The following is a 20,517-nucleotide window of genomic DNA, read 5'->3' as shown; positions in this document are numbered from 1 at the left end:
GCCCGTGCACATTGGCGGAAGCACTCTATGTAGAAGTCCAGTCTGCTGTTTCGACCTTCTACATAGAGTGCTTCTGTTTTGAAGTCTGACTGACAGTTCAGATCCGGCATAGGGGTTTGGTTGGAATATGGTTTGACATTTGGCAACAGTTTGAGTGGGGAGTTGGGAAGGAATCTGGTTTGGGGCTTGGTTGATGGTTCTGGTGTAGAGTAGAAATTGGGTTGCAATCCAGATTGAAACTTCAGTGATGGTTCAGGTGTGGAGTGGGGATTGGGATGAGGCCAGGTTTGAGGTTTGGCTGATAGTTGTGGTGTGGAGTAGGTTTTGGATTAGGATTCAATTTCACATTTGCCTCACATTTCAGCTGTGGAGTAGGGGTTGGGGATCCAGTTTGAGGTTTGGCTGACAGTTCAGGTATGGATTAGGGGTTTGACTGAAAGTTTGGGTGTGGAGTAGAGGTTGGGTTGGGATCCAGCATGAGATTTGGTGTACGGTTCAGTTGTGGAGTAGGGGTTTGGTGGGGATGTGGTTCATGGTTTGTCTGACAGTTTTGTGTGGATTAGGGGTTAGGCTGGGATCTGTTTTTAGTTTTGGTTGCTAGTTTGGGTATAGAATAGCAATCTGTGCTCTGGTTTGAAGTTTGGCTAATGGTTAGGATGTGGATTAGGAGTTGTGTTGGGATACTGTTTCAAATTTCGGTGATGGTTTGGGTGTGGAGTCCACATTGGGTTGGAATCTGGTTTGTGGGTTATCTGATGGTTGGGTGTGGAGTAGGGGTTGGTCTGGGATTCAGTTTGAGGTTGTTCTGACCTTTCGGATACGGTGTTGGGGTTGGGTTAGGATCCAGTCGGTAGTTTGATGGTTCAGATACGTAGTAGGATTTGGGTTGGGATCCAGTTTGTGGCTAGGCTGACTATTTGGCTGTGGGGTAGGAGTTGGAATTGGATCAGATATGAGGTTTCACAGATGGTTATGGTGACTAGTAGGATTGCATTGGCATAAAATTGTAGTTTTTTCTGAGATTTCTGAGGTTGTGGATTACGTGTTGCATTGGGAAACCAGTTTGAGATTTGGCTGCTGGTCTGGGAGTGGAATGGTGTTGGGTTAGGATGTAGTTTGAGGCTTGGCTGATGGGATGTGGACTAGGATTTGTGTTGCTATCCAGTTTGAGGTTTGGTGGACAGTTCCCGTGTGGAAAATGGATAGGGTTGGTGTCACAGGGTGGCACAGTTTTCTTCCCCCTTGTCCCAGCGCCCTGTGCTTGAGCTGGCAAAAGAAAGGGTCTCAGACGCCTCTTGCAGGTGCTTCACCCGTGTTTCCTTATTGACAGTGGCTGTGCAGTCCCAATTTCCCCCCCAACACCGGTCCCTGCCCGACCCCTCACTGGGTCCTCTGGCCTTTGAGGCTTGTGTCAGCCAGCAGGGATAGAGCCACAAGCCTTCTATCTTCCTGCCTGGCTAGCCTCTCCTCACTGAGCTCCTCGCTGGGTTTATATGCCTGCCCAGTCCTCAACCCAGCTGGTTCCACTTGGCTTAGCAGATCACCCTGAGCCTACCCTGGTTTGGGTCTGCCCCTGGGCTCCCTGCTAAGGGTTTCGGCGATGCCCCCAGCCACCCTACAGGGAAGCAGGGGGAAGCCCTGCGACAGTTGGGATAAGGTTCAAGGTTTACCTGACATCTTGGGTGTGGTGTAGGTGTTGGGTGTGGATTAAGTTCAAGGTTTGGCTGGCAGTTCACATGTTCAGAAGCAATTGAATAGGAATCTAGGTTGAGATTTGGCGGATGGTTCGTGTGTGGAGTAGTGATTTGGGTTGGGGTCTGGTTCGAGGTTTGACTCATGGCATGGGAGTATGATAGGGGCTGGCTGTGGATAAGGTTCGAGGTTTGGACACTGATTTGGATGTCAAGATTGGTTTCAGTTGGGATCCAGTTTGAGATTTGGCTGAAAGTTCGGGTGTGGAGTAGCAATTTGGTAGGAATCTGGTTTAAGATTTGGTGATGGTTTCGGTGTGGAAAAGTGATTGATGTTTGGTGGACAAATTGAGTGTGGAATAGGGATTGGGTCGGATGTGGGCCGAGGTTTGGCTGAAAGTTCGAGCGTGGAATAGGTGCTGAATGGGGTCAGGTTTGAGATTTGGCTTGTGTGTGTGCGGTAGTGATTAGCTTGGGGTCTGGTTCTCAGTTTGGCTGACGGTTTGGGTGTGGAGTAAGAGTTGGGCTCACAACTGGTTTGAGGTTTGGTTGACAATTCAGATGTGGAGTTTGGGCTGAGATCCAGTTTGAGATTTCACTGACAGTTTGGATGTGAAGTAGGCATTTGATTGGGATGTGGTTTGAGGGTTGTCTGATGTTTTGGGTGTGCAGTAGGATTTGGTTTGGGATCCAGTTTTAGGTTTTTCTGCCGGTTCAGATGTGGAGTAAGGGTTGGATTGGGATCCAGTTTGTGGTTTGACTTATGTTTCAGTTGTGGGGTAGAGCTTGGAATAGGATCAGGTTTGTGATTTTGCTGACAGTTCTGGGGGGAAGTAGGGGTTGGGTTGGGATACAATTGGAGTTTGTTCTGATGTTTTGGTTGAGGATTAGGGTTTGATTTGGGGATCCAGTTTTGAGATTTGGCTGTCAGTTCAGGTGTGGAATAGGAATTGGGTTGGTCTGAGGTTCAAGGTTTGCCTGATGGCATAGAGGTTGGACGTGGCTCAGGTTTGAGGTTTGGCCACCAATTCGGGTGTGTAGATTGTTTGGGTTGAGATTCAGTTTGAGATTTGTTTGTCTGTTCAGGTGTGGAGTAGAGGTTGGATTTGAATCCAATTTAAGTCTTCGGTCATGGCCGGGTGTGGAGTAGGGGTTGGTCTGAGATACAGTTTGAGATTTGGATGACAGTTCAGGTGTGGAGCAGAGGTTGGATGGGAATGCAGTTTGAGATTTGGCTCACAGTTCTTGTTTGGAGTAGGGGTTGTGTTGGGATCTGGTTTGAGCTTTGGCTTATGGTTAGGATGTGGAGTAGGGGTTGGGTTGAGATGTGATTTGAGGTTTGGCAGATGGTTTGGGTGTGAAATAGGGATAGAGTTGGAATCAGGCTCAAGGTTTGCCTGAGAGCTTGGGTGTATAACAGTTGGGTGTGGATAAGGTTTGAGGTTTGGCCACTTATTCTGTATGAAGAATGGTTGGGTTGGAATCTACTTTGAGGTTTCTCTGACAGTTCAGGTGTGGCGGAGTGATTGTGGGGTTGTGGTCTGGTTTGAGGGTTGGTGACCATTTGTGTGGGGAGTAGGGGTTGGGTTGGGATCTCATTTGAGGTTTTTCTGACACTTTGGGTGTATAGCTGGGGTGGGATTGGGCTTGGATCTGGTTCAACCTTTGACTTGGGGTTGGGTGTGGAGTTTGGGTTGACTGGCGATCCAGTTTGTAGTTTGATAGTTTGGGTGTGGGATAGGTATTGAGATGGAATACAATTTGAGATTTGTCTGAAGTTTTGGGTTTGGACTGGGGTGGTGCTTGCATTTAGTCTGAGGTTTGACTGATGGTTTAGGTGTTGGATCAAGTTCAAGGTTTGGCAGATGGTTCAGATGTGGAGTATAAATTTTGACGGGATGTGGTTTGACCTTTGCCTGACTCTTTGGTTGTGGAGTATGGGTTTGGTTGGAGTCTAGTTTGAGGTTTGGCTGACAGTTCATGTGTGGAGTAGGCTTTGGGTTGGGATCTAGTTCAAAGTTTGGTGACAGGGTGTCCAGTAGGGTTTGGGTGGGTGTAGCTGGGCAGTTGCCCCGCTCCTGAAAAAGGTAGGCAGATTGGCTAAGCGGCCACAGCTGCAGCCACACCCAATCAGGCCACAGCTGGCCCTGATAAAAGGGCTGAGGGCAGAGCTCGGTCGGAGTCTCTCTCTCTGGAGAGAGAAGGACCTAGCTGCCTGAAGGAGCAAGGGTACCTGAGGCTGAGCAGTGCTGGAGAAGGGCAAAGGAGCTGGGGAGCTCCAGCCTGGCAACTCCCCAGGCTGAGGCCTTGGTTAAGGCCTAAGAAGGTACTGGGGCTGCAGAGGGGCAGCCCGGGGATAGGCAAAGGCAGCAGGTCCTACCCCCTTGCTGATGATGAGTGGCCATTAGACTGCAGTTTGCCCCAGTGAGAGGGGGCTAGATGACGACAGGCAGTAGCCACTGAGGCAAGGTAGGGATAGGGGGTTGGGGGTTCCCCGGGGAGGGAAGACCCAGAGTGTGGGGGTACTGTGGTGGGCAGAACCCCAGGGTAAGGGGCACCGGGGTCTGGGAGGGACACGGGGGCCCTAAGGCAGGCAAGACACCGGTCTGCAGAGCGCGCTCCAAGCTGGACAAGAGCTAATTCCCAAGATGACCAGCAGGAGGCACTGCACCGGTGAGTCTCGCTCTGCTAGAGTGGGGATGTGGTTTGAGGTTTGGCTGACTGTTCGGGTGTGGTGAAAGAATTGGGTCTGGATTAAGAGCTGAGTTGTGACCAGTTTGAGGTTTGGCCGATGATTGTGCTTTGCAGTGCAGATTGAATCTAGTTTGGGATTTGAATGACAGTTTGGGTATGGAGTAGAGGCTGGGTTTGTATCTGGTTTGATCTTCGGTTGATGGTTCAGGTCTGGAGTATGGGTATTGTTGGGATCCAGTTTGAGGTTAGGCTCTCGTTTTGAGTATGGAACAGTGTTTGGGTTGGGATATGCTTCCAGGTTTGGGTGATGGGTCAAATGTGGTGCGTAGTTGTTTGGTTTGGATCTGGTTCAAGGTTTGTCTGATGGCTTGGGTGTGGAGTAGAGATTGTCTGATTGTTCTGCTGTGGAATAGGATCTGGACTAGAATCTGGTTTGAGGTTTGGCTAATGGTTTGAGTGTGAAATAGTTGTTGGATTGCGATCTGGTTGGAGGCGTGACTGACAGTTTGGATGTTGGAGTAGCAGTTGAAGTTTGAGGTTTGACTGGTTCTGTTTTGCAGTAGGGGTTGTGTTCAAGATTCAGTTTGAGATTTGGCTGATGCTTTGGTGAGGAACAGGGTTTGGGTTTGGATGTAGTTGAAGTTTTGGCTGAGGGTTTGGGTGTTAAGTGGGGGTTAGATTGGGAGCACATCCAAGGTTTGTCTAACTGTTCAAGTGTGGATTCGTGGTTGGGTTGCGATCCAATTTGAGGTTGGGATGTCAGTTTGTGCAGTAGGAGGTGGATTGGGATCAGGTTCTAGGTTTTACTTGACAGCTTCATGTGGATTAGGGGCTGGGCAGTGTCAAGGTTTGGATACCAGTGCAGTTGAGAAGCATTGGCTGTGTTGGGATCCAGTTTGAGGTTTGGCTGACAGTTTGTGTGTGGAGTAGGGGTTGCGTTTGGGTCTGGTTTAAGGTTTAATTGGTGGTTCATGTGTCAAGTGGGTCTTCTGCTGGGATCTGGTACGAGGCTTGACTGATGGTTTGGGTGTGGAGGAGGTAGGGTTTGGATCTGGTATGAAGTTTGCTGATAGCTCAGGCATGGAGTACAGGCTGGGCTGGGATCCAGTTCTAGATTTCGCTGATGGTTTCTGTGTGGAGTAGGGGTTGGGCTGCGATCCAGTTTGTGGTTTGACTGATATTTAGGTTGGGATCAATTCATGGTTAGCCTGATGGTTTGGTTGTGGAGTAGGGGTTGGAATGAGATCAGGCTTGTAGTTTTGCTGGTTCTGGGGAGGAGTAGGACATGGATTGGGATATAATTGGAGTTTTTTCTGATGTTTTGGTTGAGAATTAGGGGTTTTGTTGCAGATCCAGTTTGAGTTTTGGCTGATGGTTGGGTGTGGCTTAGGGATTGGATTGGGATGTGGTTTGAAGTTTGTCTGATGTTTCAGTTGTAGAGTAGGGGTTGTTTTGGTATCTAGTTTGAGGTTTGGTGGATGGTTTGGGTGTGGAATAGGGATTGGGTTGGGATGACTTTTGAGGTTTACCTGATGACTTGGATGCATGATAGGTGTTGGATGGGGATCAGGGTTTGGCCACTGATTTGGGTTTGGGGTTGTGATCCAGTTCAAGGTTTGGCTGGCTGTTTGGAGTAGGGGGTGGGTTTGGATCAAGTTTAAGTGTTGGCTCATGGTCGGGTGTGGACTAGGGGTTGATTTTAGATCCTATCCAGGATTTCGCTGGCAGTTCGGGTGTAGAGTAGTGATTGGGTAGGAATCTGGTTTGAAATTTAGCTGATGATTCTGGTGTGGAGCAGTGACTGGATTGGGAACATGTTTGACATTTGGCGGACAGTTCGGGTATGGAGTAGGGATTGGGTTATAATCTAGTTAGAGGTTTGGCTGACAGTTTGGTTGGAATCAGCTTTGAGGTTTGGCTACTGCTTTAGATGAGAAGCAGTGGTTGTGTTGGGACCCAGTTTGAGGTCTGGCTGATGGCGTGGGTGTGGAGTAGGAGTTTGGTTTGGATCTGGTTCAAGGTTTAGCTGATTCATGTGCTGAGTAGGCGTTGGGTTGGGATCTGGTTCAAGATTTGGCCCATGGTTTGGGTGTGGAGTAGGGTTGGGTTTTATCAGGTTTGAGGTTTGAATACTGGTTCAGATGTGGAGTAGGAGTTTGGATGATGGTTTGGGTTGGGAGTAGGGGTTGGGTTGAGGATTGGGTGACGGTTCAGGTCTGGCATATGGGTTGGGTTGCAGTTTGGATTGAAGTTGGGCTGATAGTTCTGGTGTGGAGTTTGATTTGGGTTGGAATCTAATTTGAGATTCAGCTGATTCATGTGTGGAGTAGGGGTTGGGTTCATTTCTGGTTCAAGGTTTGGCTGCTGGTACAGGTGTGGAGTTAGGGGTTGAGTTTTGGTCTGGTTCAAGGTTTGGTGATGGTTTGGGTGTGGAGTAGGAGTTAGTTTGGGATTTCATGAGAGGTTTGTCTGATGGTTCAAATGCACAGTAGGGATTGGGTTGGAAACTGATTCAAAGCTTGACTTAGGTTTGGGTGTGGAATTTAGGTTGGCTTGCGATCCAGTTTGTGGTTTTGTTACCAGCTTTGCCTGTTACTTTGGGGTACCCTCATTTATTAGGTTTCCTCTTCCCTGGGGCGGGGGGGTTGTTTCTGTACTTCTATCAATGTACTGCTTGTATCACTTGTGTTCTCATACAGAGCTCTGCTTCTCCCTGCTGCAAGTTCCCTCCCAGTGGAGCTTCCTACAGGACATAGGTTCCCCAGGGCTGGGTTCTTCCAGCCCCACCCTTATAGGCCCTTGGACTCAGCAGGCTGGGTTGAACAGCACCTCCAAGCTGCCCCCCTCATAGGCCGTGGCTACCGCACCGGAACAGAGCACGCCTGAGCAGGCCAGGTCGAGCAGCACTTTCAATCTGACACCCGCATATGTCCCAGGTTCAGCACGTCCCTATCCCCACGTTCCCGTTACAATTGTTCTGGTCGTAACCCGCTTGATGAGCAAACCCCACAGGATTTTTGGGGGCTGCAGGGATCTTTTAGCTTAGGTCAGAGGAGCATTGCTGCAGAGCGAATGGGGAAGCCAAAACACCCACCGGGGGAGAGGGAGAGAGCATGTGCGCTGGGTTCTCACCACTCCATGAAGCTTGAATCGATCGGGGGTCCCAGGTGGTGGTGGTAGCTGAGGGTCTGGAGTGCTGGAGACAGGCAGAGCCCCCAGCACGATCAGTCAGGAGAAGGTGAAGTCCCAATGGAGCTGATGCAGAGTTTGGATCCAGGCATCAGAACACTTACTTGAGCATGGGTCGGGGTTTTTGTAGGGAAAGAACAATGGTTTGGGGAGAACACTAGATTTGCTCGTGTGTAAACAAGGGAGAATACCAAAGTTGTTTTGTTCAGGCTAGACATTGGAGCTGATCATTCCTGGCTTTGGGCAGTGTTCCTTGGAGGGAGTTCACAATGCAATTAGGGAGCTTCACTATTTTGGATACCAATAAAGGATTTATTACTAGAATTGGTCTGATAACTACTCAGCTGGGTGTGTGCAGGCATGGGTTCGTTAACATCTGGAGCAGAGATCCCCCCGATCATGCAGTGCTTCCCTGCTTTTCTGGTCCCAGAGTTCCATGTGGTTCTTGCTTTGGAATCTCTGTTCTCCATTCTGTGTGCTAATGGAGATGCCTCCTTGTCCTATCTTTGATGCAAATGAGGCTAGGGGAATTTCCTGTCATCCTTATCCCAGGGGTTTAGGTGTGTCTCCCACGGCCTTTTCGTTGCTTTTTGTAAGGGTATGGCTACACCTGCAGATGTAGAGCGCTTTGAGTTAAACCAGCCCTTGGAGAGCGCAGCAGGGAAAGCACTGCTGTGTGTTCACACTGTCAGCTGCAAGCACGGTGGCGTGGCCACATTTGCAGCACTTGGAGTGGCATTGGGAGCAGTGCATTATGGGCAGCTATCCCACAGAGCATCTCTTCCCGTTCTGGAGCTGTGGCTTGTGGGAAGGGGGCGGGGAGTGCGGGGCATTCTGGGTCCTGTCCCAATGCCCCATGGTGCATCGCTTCACATCCCAGCAATCCCTGTGCTTCCGTCCACATTTGGCACCATCTTTCAAAGTTTTTTGTACTGAGTGCGCTGTCTTCCCTTTCGGTCTGCGGGAATGGAGCCCGAACTTGTGAGGAATATGCTGATGGGTCTTTCCAACACGTCATGAATTGCATTCGAGTTACTCAAGCTACAAACTGACAGGGAGGAGTCAGATGATGATGTCGACTCGCATAATGCATATGACAGGAGATTGCTTGTGGCATTCATGGACATACTCACCACCATGGAACGCCGCTTCTGGGCTCGGGAAACACGCACTGAGGGGTGGGATCACATCGTCAGGCAAGTCTGGGATGACGAGCGGTGGCTGCAGAGCTCTTGGGTGAGAAAAGCCACTTTCATGGGACTGTGTGAGGAGCTCGCCCCCACCCTGTGGCGCAAGGACATGAGATTGAGAGCTGCCCTGACGGTGGAGAAGCAGGAAGCTATTGCAATCTGGAAGCTGGCAACTCCAGACAGCTACTGATTGGTCACTAACCAGTTTGGAGTGGGAAAGTCGACCGTTGATGATCAAACTTGTTGATGCAAGTTTGCAGGGCCATTAATCACATCCTGCTCAAAAGAACCGTACCTCTGGGCAACTTGTGTGACATTGTGTCTGGCTTTGCACAAATGGGTTTCCCTAACTGTGGAGGGGTGATAGATTGGACGCATATTCCAGTTCTGGCACCAGCCCACCTAACCTCCAAGTACATAAATCGGAAGGGGTATTTCTCTATGGTTCTCCAGGCGCTTGTGGATCACCGTGGGCGTTTCATGGACATTAACGCAGGCTGGTCCGGAAAGGTGCACGACACACGCATCTTTCAGAACACTGGCCTGTTCAGGAAGCTGCAAGCAGGGGCTTTCTTCCTAGACCAGAAGATCACCGTAGGGGAAGTTGAAATGCCCGTTGTGATCCTTGGAGATTAGCCTTTAATGCCATGGCTCATGAAACCCTACACCAGGAGCCTTGACAGCAACAAGGAGCGGTTCAACAATAGGCTGAGTCAGTGCAGAATGACTGAGGGTGCTTTTTGGCCGTTTAAAGGGCCGTTGGCACTGTCTGTATGGGAAGCTCGACCTGGCTGATGACAACATCCCCATGGTAATAGCCGCGTGCTGTAGCCTCCATAACGTTTGTGAAGGGAAGGGTGAAAGCTTCACTCAGGCATGGACCACGGAGGCTCAATATCTGGAGGTGAATTTGAACAGCCAGAGACCAGGGCTATTAGAGGGGCCCAGCACAGGGAGGATTCGGGATGCCTTGAGGGAGCAATTCAATGCTGAAAGCCACCAGTAATGTTTGGTGCCCTGCATGGGAGTGAAGTGCAGTGGCTCCAGTGCTAGTAGGCATCTGTGTTTGGTACGTATGATGCACTGACTTGCAGTGCCCGTTGTTTTCCTGGGCTATGGTATCTTTTCCTTAATGCAATAAAGAATGTTTTCAAAGCCAAAAAATTCATTTATTGAAAAGAAACACAACTGCTGGGGAAAAAGAAAGGGCATGACCCATCTGTGCTGTGTGTGAGGAGGGAAGGGGGTGGGGTGGGGAACGGGACAATCACAGATTTGCATATGTCCTGTTACCATACTCAGCCTTCCTGTCTGGAGTGCCGCGCAACGAGTGCTGCACTTCAGGATGGCTCTACTGCAGGGTGATGGGGGCTGAGTGCAGTGGGTCAGGGTCGTAGTTTGCAGGGCTGGGTGGTGAAGCTACAGGTGTTGGAGGCAGTTGTTGAGGGAAGTGGATTGGCAGTGACATGGGGGCACAAGGGAAAGTTTGGGGACAAGGGCTGCAGTGTGGGGGGGGGGGGGGCGCAGATCTGCTCCGTCTGCAGTGCTACGAGCGCCTGGATCGGGTCAGCTTGGCGCTCCATGATGCTTAGCAGCCGCTCCGTGCTTTGGTGCCAGCGATCAGCATTCTGCTGGCGGAGCCTCCTTTCAGTCTCCCGCCACTCCTGTACTTTTTGATTTTCAGTAAGGGACTGCTGCATGACTTCATGTAGCATGTCCTCTTTGGTTCTTTGCCGACGCTTCCTGATTCTTTGTAGTCTTTCGGCCGTCGATAACAAGGGTGACTGGGATCTCAAGGTTGCAACTGTAAAGACAAAATGCAACACTTAACAGAGGCAGCATTGTATACACTAGACAGAGCGATGATTCGACCGTACTTAAAGAAAAGTACAGTGTACACAATAGCAGAAAGTGACAGTCCCAAAACGAGCGCTCATAACTCACAGGAGCCCCAAAATGGTGAGTAAGCACAGGGGCAAGGGGGACTGATTGTTTCAGGGCCATAGTGTCCTCTGGGGTTGGTTCTGTGCCTTGGGGAGAGCCAACAGCTGCAGGGGCCCCCTATACTGAACACTGTCCCCACATTTTCCACAGGATGAGTTCATCCTGGAAGATATCTCGCTGCTGAGGGTGACCTGGGAAGCAAGGGAGGGTCTTCTACTACAATGCAGCTTCCGCCCTGGCCCATATGCAGCTTGCCTGTGTGCAGCAATGGTCCCCCCGCCCCTCACGACACAGTGGTGGGGACATGTGAGCCTTACTGGGACAAGGAACACAGTAGCTCTGCCAAGGAACCTGCGCAAGCAGATTGGCCTCAGTGATGTCTTCAAAGGTCTCATCCAGAACTTGGGCAATTACCGCGATGTGAGAGAGCACATCAACCCCTTATTCCACATCTAGGCATGCATGCAGCCCTAACCCTCCTCACTCCAAGATCCCACACCGAACAACTTCCTTCCCAAAATAAAAGCCATTTACCGGGCACCTCCTTTGCTGTTTGTCCTTCCCCAGGCACATTCTGCTGTGACTAGCTACCTTCCTCCTGGCTTGAAAACAGCTCCTGGCTGCATGTATCTAGGGATGCCAGGCCATCCGCTGGCTCTGGGCCACCCTCTGCCTCAGCACCCTCACTCCCGCTTTCCTCCTCCTGCCTTGTTGTACTCTGTGCTGCTACGGCCTCTGAAGTGTCCATGGTGGTCCTCGGACTGGAGATGGGGTCGGCCCCCAGTATCGCGTCCAGCTCTTTGTAGACATGGCAGGTCGCAGGCGCAGCACCGGAGCAGCTGTTTGCCTCGTGGGCTTTGCGGTAGGCATTCTGCAGCTCCTTCACTTTAATCCTGCACTGCAGTGCGTCCCGGTCATGGCCCCTTTCCAGCATGTCCCTTGATATCTGCCCAAAGATATCGTAATTCCTACGGCTGGAGTGCAGCTGGGACTGGACAGCTTCCTCCCCCCAAACACCAATGAGGTCCAGCACCTCACCATTATGCCATACTGGGGATCGCCTGGTGCGTGGAGGCATGGTCATCTGGAAAGATTCACTGAGAGCACTCCGCGCCTTGCTGAGCAAACAGGAAGGGGATTTTCAAAATTCCCAGAGAACTTAAAGGGCGGGTCTGATGGTTGGTCACCTGAGGGCAGGGCAGCAGAGTTCAAAGTGATGACCAGAGTGGCTAGAACAGGCATTGCGAGACACTTCTGGAGGCCGATCAGAGCATATTAATAGACTACACTGGCTCTGCGGCGCTCCAGCCAGGGCGCAGCAAGCGTTATGCCTCTCCTGGAGGTGGATTACCAGGAGCGCTCCAGCTGCAGAGTCCAGACACTCTACGTGCCTTGCCAGTGTGGACACCTCAGGAGTTAGAGCGCATTAAATCAGCCCCAGGCGCCCTAACTTGCAAGTGTAAACAAGGCCTAAGTCTTTCTTCCCATGCGGATTTGGCTCAAGCAGAGGCTGGGGGTGGAGGCGGGGAAAGTCTTTTGTGAGTCAGACAGGCTGGGTAGTGCACCCTGGTTCCCCAAGAACACAGAGCTGCTAGGTAACAGTTTGGTTTAGTGTTTTGCATAGGGTGTAGGTGTTGAGATGGATTCTGGTTTGAGATGTCTGACAGTTTGGGTGTGGAGCAGGAGTTGGGCTGGCATGTAGTTTGAGGTTTGGTTGACCATTTGGATATGGAATATATATTGGGTTGGATCCGGTTTGAGGTTTGGCTGATGGGTGTGGAGTAGGGGTTGTGCTGGGATGCAGTGCGAGGTTTGGTCGTGCAGTATGGGTTTGGTTGGAATCTAGTTCAAGGGTTGGCTGACAGTTCATGTGAGGAATAATCAATGTATTGGGATCTCGTTAAGGTTTGGTAACTGTGGAGAAGGGTCTGGTTTGTGATCTGGTTCGAGGCTTGGCTAACGGTTCAGTTGTGGAGTTGGACTGGCAAGCAGTTCGAGCTTTGGCAGACAATTTGGTGTGGTGCAGGGTGTCATGGAGTCACCGGGCCAATGCGCTGGAACTACTCCATATGAAGCCAGTCAATACTGTGGGGGAACCTCCTCTCTCTGAGCATACTGTCTCCAGGGCAAGAAGCGTACACAGCTTCGACCTTCCTGGGTCTGACCTCGGAGCATTTAGCATCCCCTTCTCACACCGTGTGCTTCCCGCAGTGAGTCCACTGGGCGGGGCTCCCGGGGAAGTCAGAGGGCCCTACACCCCAACTCCGCAGTCAGATGTGACTCTCAACCAGCATAAAACGGAAGGTTTATTAGTCAACAGGAACACAGCATAGAACAGAACTTGTTAGCAGAGAAATCAGTGACTTTCAGACAAGTACATCTTGCGGGAATCCCGGGCCATATGCCCTGGACCACCTCTCCAGTCCCCTCAAGCAGACTGCCCAGTTTCCAGCTACCTGACCTCTGACACCCCTGTTGCTCCTCCTGGTCTTTGTCTTGCTTCCCAGGCAAAGTGTCACCTGGTTGCATCCCCCTCCTGGGTCTCAGGTTACGAATGACACCGGCCATAGCCTACATGCAGGCAGCTGGAGCAGTCTCACTTGCTCCCAAGGGTCTCAATGATAGTCACACATCCTTATTCCTACCACCTAGGCATTGGTGCAGCACACAGGGAAACTGAGGCACACACAGTATTCATGCAAAACAGTAAAACTCACATAGGCTCACATACAACATAAGGGAAAATCCCCACTTTGTCACATAGGGATAGAGTCTGTATCTGGTTTGAGCTTTGGCTTATGGTTCTGATATCAAGCAGGGGTAGGGTTGGGATCCGATTTGATGTTTGACTGGTGATTTGGGTTTGAAGTAGGGGGTTGGATTGGGATCCATTCTGAGGTTTGGCTAATGGTTAGGGTGTTGTAATGGTTAGGTGAGTTGGCACCAGTTTGTGGTTTGCCTGATGATTCTGCTTTGGAGTGGGGTTTTGGTTGGAGATCTAATTTTGAGATTTGAATGACGGTTCAGATCTGGATTGAGGTTTGGCTGATGGCTCAGGTGTGGAGTAAGGTTTGGGTTGGGACCCAATTAAAGGTTTGATTGGTGGTTCATTGTGGTGTAGGGATTTGGCTTGGGTTTAATGTTTGGCTGACAGTTCAGGTGTGGAGTAAGGGTTGGATTCAGATCCAGTTCGAGGTTTAGTTGATTGTTTGATGTGTACTAGGGATTGGTTTGGGGTCACATTTGAGGTTTGTCTGACAGTTCTGGTGTGGAGTAAGGGTTTGCTGAGGTATGGTTATGGTTTGTCTGATGGTTTGGGTGTGGAGTAAGGGTTTGCTGAGGTATGGTTATGGTTTGTCTGATGGTTTGGGTGTGGAGTAAGGGGTTGCTGAGGTATGGTTAGGGTTTGTCTGATGGTTTGGGTGTGGAGTACATATTGGGTTGGGATAGAGTTCAAGAGTTGGTTCGTGGTTTGGATGTGGAGTAGGGATTTGATTGCAATCCTGTTTTAAGTTTGGCTGATGGATCAGGTGTTGAGTGGGATTTGGGTTGAGACTGACTTCAAAATTTGGCTGACGGTTCAGTTGTGGAGTAGTCGGTGGTTTGGTATCTGGTTTGAAGTTTTGCCGATGGCTTGACTGTGGAGTAGGGATTGAGCTGGCATCTGGCTTGTGTTTTGGCTGATGGTTTGGGTGGGGAATAAAAATTGGGTTGATATTCAGTTCAAGGTTTGGCTAATAGTTCAGGTGTGGATGGGGGGGGGGGGCGGGTTCGGTTTCAATCCAGTTTGAGTTTGGTGTGGAGGATGGGTTGGGATCCATTCTGAGATTTGGCTGATAGTTTGGTTGGGGAGTAGGGATTGGTTTAGGATCCAGTTCAATTATGGAATAGGGGTTAGGTTGTGATGCAGTTCCAGGGTTGGCTGAAGGTTCGCATGTGGAGTATTTGTTTGGTTGAGATCCGGTTTGTGGTTTGGCTGAAGGTTCAGGTGGGAGTAGAAGTTGTGTTGGGATCCCTTTTGAGGTTTGGCTAACGGTTTGCATGTGAAGTGTGTTTTGGGTGAGGAGTAAGGGTTGGGTTTGGATCCAGTTTGAGTGTAGGCTGATGGTTCAGGTGTGGAGTAGGGATATGTCTAGGATCTGGTTGATGGTTGGTTGACTATTTAGTGTGAAGTAGGAGTTGGACTGGGATCCGGTTTGAGGTTTGGCTGGCTGACTGGATGTGGAGTAGGGTTGGCCTTGGGATCCAGTTTGAGGGTTGACTGACAGTTCGGATATGATGTTGGAGCTGGGTTGAGATCCTTTTCGAGTTTAGACTGATGGTATGTGTTTTGAGGTGCACATGGGTTGGGATTTAATTTGAAGTTTTGCGGATGGTTTGGTTTTGGAGTAAGGTCTGCAATAGGATCCGGTTTGAGGATTCACTAGTGGTTAGAATATAGAGTAGGGATTGTTTTGGGATTCAGTTGCAGGTTTGTCTGACGGTTTGGTTGTGAAGTAGATGCTGGATTGAGATCTGGTTTTCAATTTGGCTTAAGTTTCGAGTGTCAAGTAGGGATTGGTTTTGGATCCGGTTTGAGGTTTGGCTGACAGTTTGGGTGTGGAGTAAGAGTTGGGTTGGAATTGTGTTCAAGGTTTAACTGACATTTCAGGTGTGAAGTAGGGGTTTGTTGGGATTTGGTTTAAGGTTTGGCTGAGAGTTCCAGGTATGGCACTGGGGTTGGTTTGGGATTGGGTTCTAGATTTGGTTGATTGTTCGGGAGTGGAGGAGGGGTTTGTTTGGGATCTAGGTTTGGCTGATGGCTCAGGTGTGGAGTAGGGGTTGGGTTCAGCTCCAGTCTGAGGTTTGGCTGATGGCTCAGGTGCAGAGTTTGGATTGGATTGGGATGTGGTTTGAGGTTTGGCTGACAGTTTGGGTGTTGAATAGGGGTGGATTGGGATCACTGTTCCCTCTAAGCTGTGCGTGTTTCACCGTGTGTCCTAAACCCCGCGCGCACGGTGAAACACCGCGCGCACAACACATGAAACAATGCCTCGCAGCCAGGCCGAAATGTCATTTTTGGGCGACTTTTGACATTGTTCACCCGCCATCTATCAACACAGCCAGATTCTACTAGCTAGCAAGGCGGGGGAAAGGGAAAGGAGGTTAAATTTCCTTTTTCTAAGGATTTAAAAATGACATTTATAAAATAACATGGTGTAAAACTATCATCACAAATCGCAAATTAAAACTTTTTAAACGTATAAGCATTTTACTCGCTTGGGCGCATTTGTCTCATGGCGCACAAATTTGAACTGTTTCAAAAATTTGCACAGAAGAAATTTTTTGCGCACATGGCCTGTCAAAAATTAGAGGGAACATTGATTGGCTCCGGTTTGGCTCACCATTCAGATGTGGCCTTGGGGTTTGCATGGAGTCTGGTTTGGGGTTTGTCAGAAATTTCTTGCTGGCTGTCACATTCCACAGACCGGTTCAGCCAGGAGCTGTGCATTTTCTTTTCTCCGCAGTATGAGCGAGAGTTGGCCTTGAAGGGGGAGCAGGAGCGCAGGCCTGAGTTCATCCTCGTCAAGGAGAGCCTGAAGAAGATCAAGCTATCTGGAGAAACAGGCATGAGACAGACCTGAGGGGCAGGTGGCAACGTCATTTCCTGGGGACTCTTGTAGAAGCAGGGGCTGAGGCATTCAGCATGAGGCCAGCACATCTTCCAGTGGGTGCCATCACAGACCGCTTTGTCTGGTGCCTGCCCGAGCAACTGGGAAACCACTCGTTGCCTCAGAGAGGCTGACAATGGCAGAATGAGGACAGGAGCAAGGGCCACCTCTTTCCGAAGAGAGCTCTGATGAACGACTCTCCAGCCACACCTCTAGACCTGTCGCCTCTGGGAGGGAGGACATAGGGATGGGGAGCCTGCCCGCAAGGGAGCGGGCTGGACTTGGCTGTTTATATAACACCCTCTCGGGTGTCATACACTTGTAATTCTGCAGACTGAGGGCATTGAACATCCCAGGGTCTCCTTTCACCCCTTCATTTTCCCTCACCAGCTCTGTGTGTGCCCAGAGAACCATCACCTGAGAGTCACCTTGTTACCCCTGGCCTCCAGCACAAGGAAGCCTGGCCCTTGGTAGCTGGGTATCAGCTCCCTGACCCCTTGCTTTCCTGGACAGGGTGTCCATTACCATGTTTCCTTTCCCTTTTGAGGTGCACAATCTGTACGCAGCTTAGACAGTCAGGACTTGCCAGAACTGGCTTTTCTGACTAGAGGTGCCAACTTTCTAATGTACCAGGGGGTGCACGACCACCCCGACTCTGGCCCTGGCCCCACCCCCACTCCAGCCCTGCCTCTTCCTCCCCCATTTTGCCCCCTCCCCTGAGAGCACCCCCTCAGCAGAACAGCTGATCCATGGCAGGCAGGAGGTGCTGGGAGGGGGTCACCAGTGGGTGGGAGGCACTGGGAGGGAGGAGGGGTGTTGATTGGCAGGGCCACCGGCACATGGGAGGCGCTGGGTAGGTCATGGCTGCCGATGGGTGCTCATCACTCACCATTTTTTCCCAGGGGTGCTCCAGGGCTGGAGCACCCACGGAGTTGGCGCCTATGTTTCCGACGGGCAATTTTCTTTATCAAAACCTCTGGATCACAAGCTCTCTGTGGCCACCCTCCTCCCCCATCTAGTTCAGGGACTCCTTTCAGCTACTCCCCACTCCCTCCCTCCCCTCTATGGCATTGCTCCATCCATCTGTCTGCGAGAGGAGAACTTCGGAAGGCCACATCCGATCAATTCCAAAATGTCAGGGAATATCCTAGGCCTCAGTGGACAGACCCTGATTGATTTTGGGGAAACCTGGACACCAAAGGGGGGAAACAGGGGACACATAGAGCCCCTGCCATCTGCTCAGCATAGATCCAACCCAAACCTCAAACCAGATCTGTCATAAATATAAAGGGAAGGGGAACAACATTTATGTATGCAGTAATATAAAATCCCTCTTGGCCAGAGGTACAGAATCCCCTTACAGGTAAGGGGTTAATCAGTTCAATTAACCTAGTTGGCACCAGACCAGAAGGACCAATGGGGAAAGAAGATACTTTCAAATCGTGGGGGGTGGAGGCTTTGTTTTTGTGCTCTGTGTGTGTTCTCTCGGGAGACAGAGAGACCAAGCAAGTAATCCAGCTCCTACTGAATGATGCATCTAAATTGCAGGAATAGTAAGTAATAGGAAGGAAATGCATTAGAGTATCTTTTGTTTTAGCTTGTGAATTTTCCCTATGCTTAGAGGGAGGTTTATCCCTGGTTTTTTGTAACTTTAAAGTTTTGCCTAGAGGGGAATCCTCTGTGTTTTGAATCTGATTACCCTGTAAAATTACATTCCATCTTGATTTTACAAAGGTGCTTTTTACTTTTTTTCTTTATTATAAAGTTCAGATTCTTTAAAAAAAAAAATAGATTGGTTTCAGAGTAGCAGCCGTGTTAGTCTGTATTCGCAAAAAGAAAAGGAGTACTTGTGGCACCTTAGAGACTAACAAATTTATTTGTGCATAAGCTTTTGTGAGCTACAGCTCACTTCATCGGATGCCAGGGATTTGGTCTGTGCCCACCTATACCAATTGGTGAGGATATTATTCTCAAGCTTCCCCAGGAAAGGGGGTGAAGGGGCTTGGGGCAAATATTTTGGGGAACAGGAACTCCAAGTGGTTCTTTTCCTTGAATCTTTGTCTAACTCACTTGGTGATGGCAGTGAATACCGTCCAAGGACAAGAAGAGATTTGTGCCTTGGGGAAGTTTTAACCTAAGCTGGTAGAAATAAGCTTAGGGGGTCTTTCATGCAGGTCGCCACGTTTGTACCCCAGAGTTTAGAGTGGGGAGAGAACCCTGACAAGATCCAACCCAATATATACTCCACATCCAAATGGCCATCCAAACCTCAAACTACCTGCCAGCCCAATTCCTGCTCCACATCTTCCAGCACCTTTGCTCTCTGGCGTAGCTCAAACAAATGGCTAATGGCACCAAGGAACATGTTCCAGCACAACTCCCCGCTCCTCTCGCCCAGAGCCCAACCGAGCTTAGCGCATCGATTCCCTGAATGACTGATCCCCTAGACCATGGGGCAGGGGGGAATGTCAAGCCAGGCCTTAAAAACCAAAGGCCCTGGCTGGGATGATTTAGTTGGGGATTGGTCCTGCTTTGAACAGGGGGTTGGACTAGATGACCTCCTGAGGTCCCTTCCAACCCTGATATTCTATGATTCTAAGCTGGACCTCAAGAAAGCTATTCTTGATGCCTAATTCTTGTATTTGCTCTTTTTAAATCTAGCAATAGCCTGAGTTTTCAGATGTATTTTTCTTTCTTTTTAAATAAAATTTACCTTTTTAAAGAACAGGATTGGAGTTCTGTGTGTTAAGAGGTTTGTGCACTTTTTTTTTTTTTTTTAAATTAACTGGTGGCAACAGCTGGTTTGTTTGTTTGTTTGTTTTATCTTCCTTTCTCAGCTCTTCCCCAGAGGGGGGGTGAGAAGGCTTGAGGGTGCCCCACAGGGAGGAATTCCCAAGTGCGCCTTCCTGGGCTCTCAAAGAGGTTTTGCACTTGCGTGGTGGCAGCACCTACACATCCAAGGTCACAGAAAAGCTGTAACCTTAGGAGTTTAAAAATTAATACTTGCCACTCTAGGCTTGTAATAGAGTCCTTGTAGGCCCCCACCTTCTGCATTCAAAGTGCCAGAGTGGGGAACCAGCCTTGACAAGGGGTAATCTGAAAACTTCGCAAAGCAGTATTTTAAAATTTATAATAGTTTAAAGCATCTTCAATAGGCATTCCACTGAACACATTTTGAGCTTTACCAGTTAATTTCACAATCTGGGTAGGAACTCTTATCAGGGATTTCATGTATTACACACAGCCTTTTGATGGTAGTCAGATTTTCAGCAATATCATCCTCCTCACTGTATGCAGGATATAAGTGTTCCTATTTGTGGATTTTTGGAGTGATGGGAGTTGTTGGGGGGGCCTCTGATTCCGCTTCTCTAGCAGGTCCAGCTGTTGTTCTCTCTCTCTCTTTCTCTCTTTTTTCCATAGCTTCTCTGTATGCAGCCTCCTCTCTGGCTGCCTCTGCCTCCATAGTTTCCCTGGCCACAGCTGCTGCTTTGAGCCTCATTTCTGCCTGCCTCATTTGAAACTCGTGGTCCTTTGCCTTCTCTGCTGCTTCCAGTCTGGCCAGCTCTAGTTTTGTAGCTGCCTCACTGATAGTCATTTTTCTGCTTTCTTGTGCTTATTTCCCTCACCCCAAATAAACAAATGGAAAATAACAAAACTGTGACCTCCTCCTGACTGTTCTTAGCCACTGCACTTAAGACTCCTTTAAAATCACAAATCTCAGTGCTTAAAGTGAACTCCACTTGGAGTAACAAGCCGCACCTACACCCTGCTCGCTGTGCCATTGTGACGTTCCCCTCTGGTGTTATCCAGACCGGTGATCTGCTAGGTCACTCCAATCCTTGGCTCTGGGATCCAGCCCTATCCTGCTCTGCTGTGAGAACCCCCACGCCTGGGATGTTCATGCACAGCCTCTGACATGTAAGCCGCTCCTTGGATTGTGCAACCAAATGACACTAGCCAGTATCTCCAGTCCCAGACATAACCCTAGGAACCTCCATCTTGCAGTGTCCACTTATGCCCGCTGGACACTGCAAGCTTGTATGAGTTCGTCAATTTAACAAAGAAATTGATACGTACCAGGCTTGTGATCCCAAGGGGAGTCTCTGACACGCTTCAGACCAAATGCACTGCTTCAGGTAGAATAAACAAATTAGATTT

At 49.7% G+C, this 20,517-nt stretch overlaps 1 protein-coding gene across 1 annotated transcript in view; it reads left to right on the top strand.

The window, feature by feature from the left end:
• Window positions 1-16,350, top strand: part of LOC122463453 (protein FAM107B-like) — a 32,801-nt gene extending 16,451 nt beyond the window's left edge. The window contains exon 4 of the mRNA XM_043533540.1: window positions 16,216-16,350. Within this exon, the coding sequence (XP_043389475.1) occupies window positions 16,216-16,332 (117 nt within the window). The 3' untranslated portion in view covers window positions 16,333-16,350. The remainder of the gene's footprint in view (window positions 1-16,215) is intronic.
• The last annotated feature ends 4,167 nt before the right edge of the window (window positions 16,351-20,517 follow it).

This window comes from Chelonia mydas, chromosome 21, assembly GCF_015237465.2.
Source record: "Chelonia mydas isolate rCheMyd1 chromosome 21, rCheMyd1.pri.v2, whole genome shotgun sequence".
NCBI lineage: Eukaryota > Metazoa > Chordata > Testudines > Cheloniidae > Chelonia > Chelonia mydas.
Note: the sequence above shows the minus strand (reverse complement) of the source record. Positions and strands in the feature narration are given on the sequence as shown.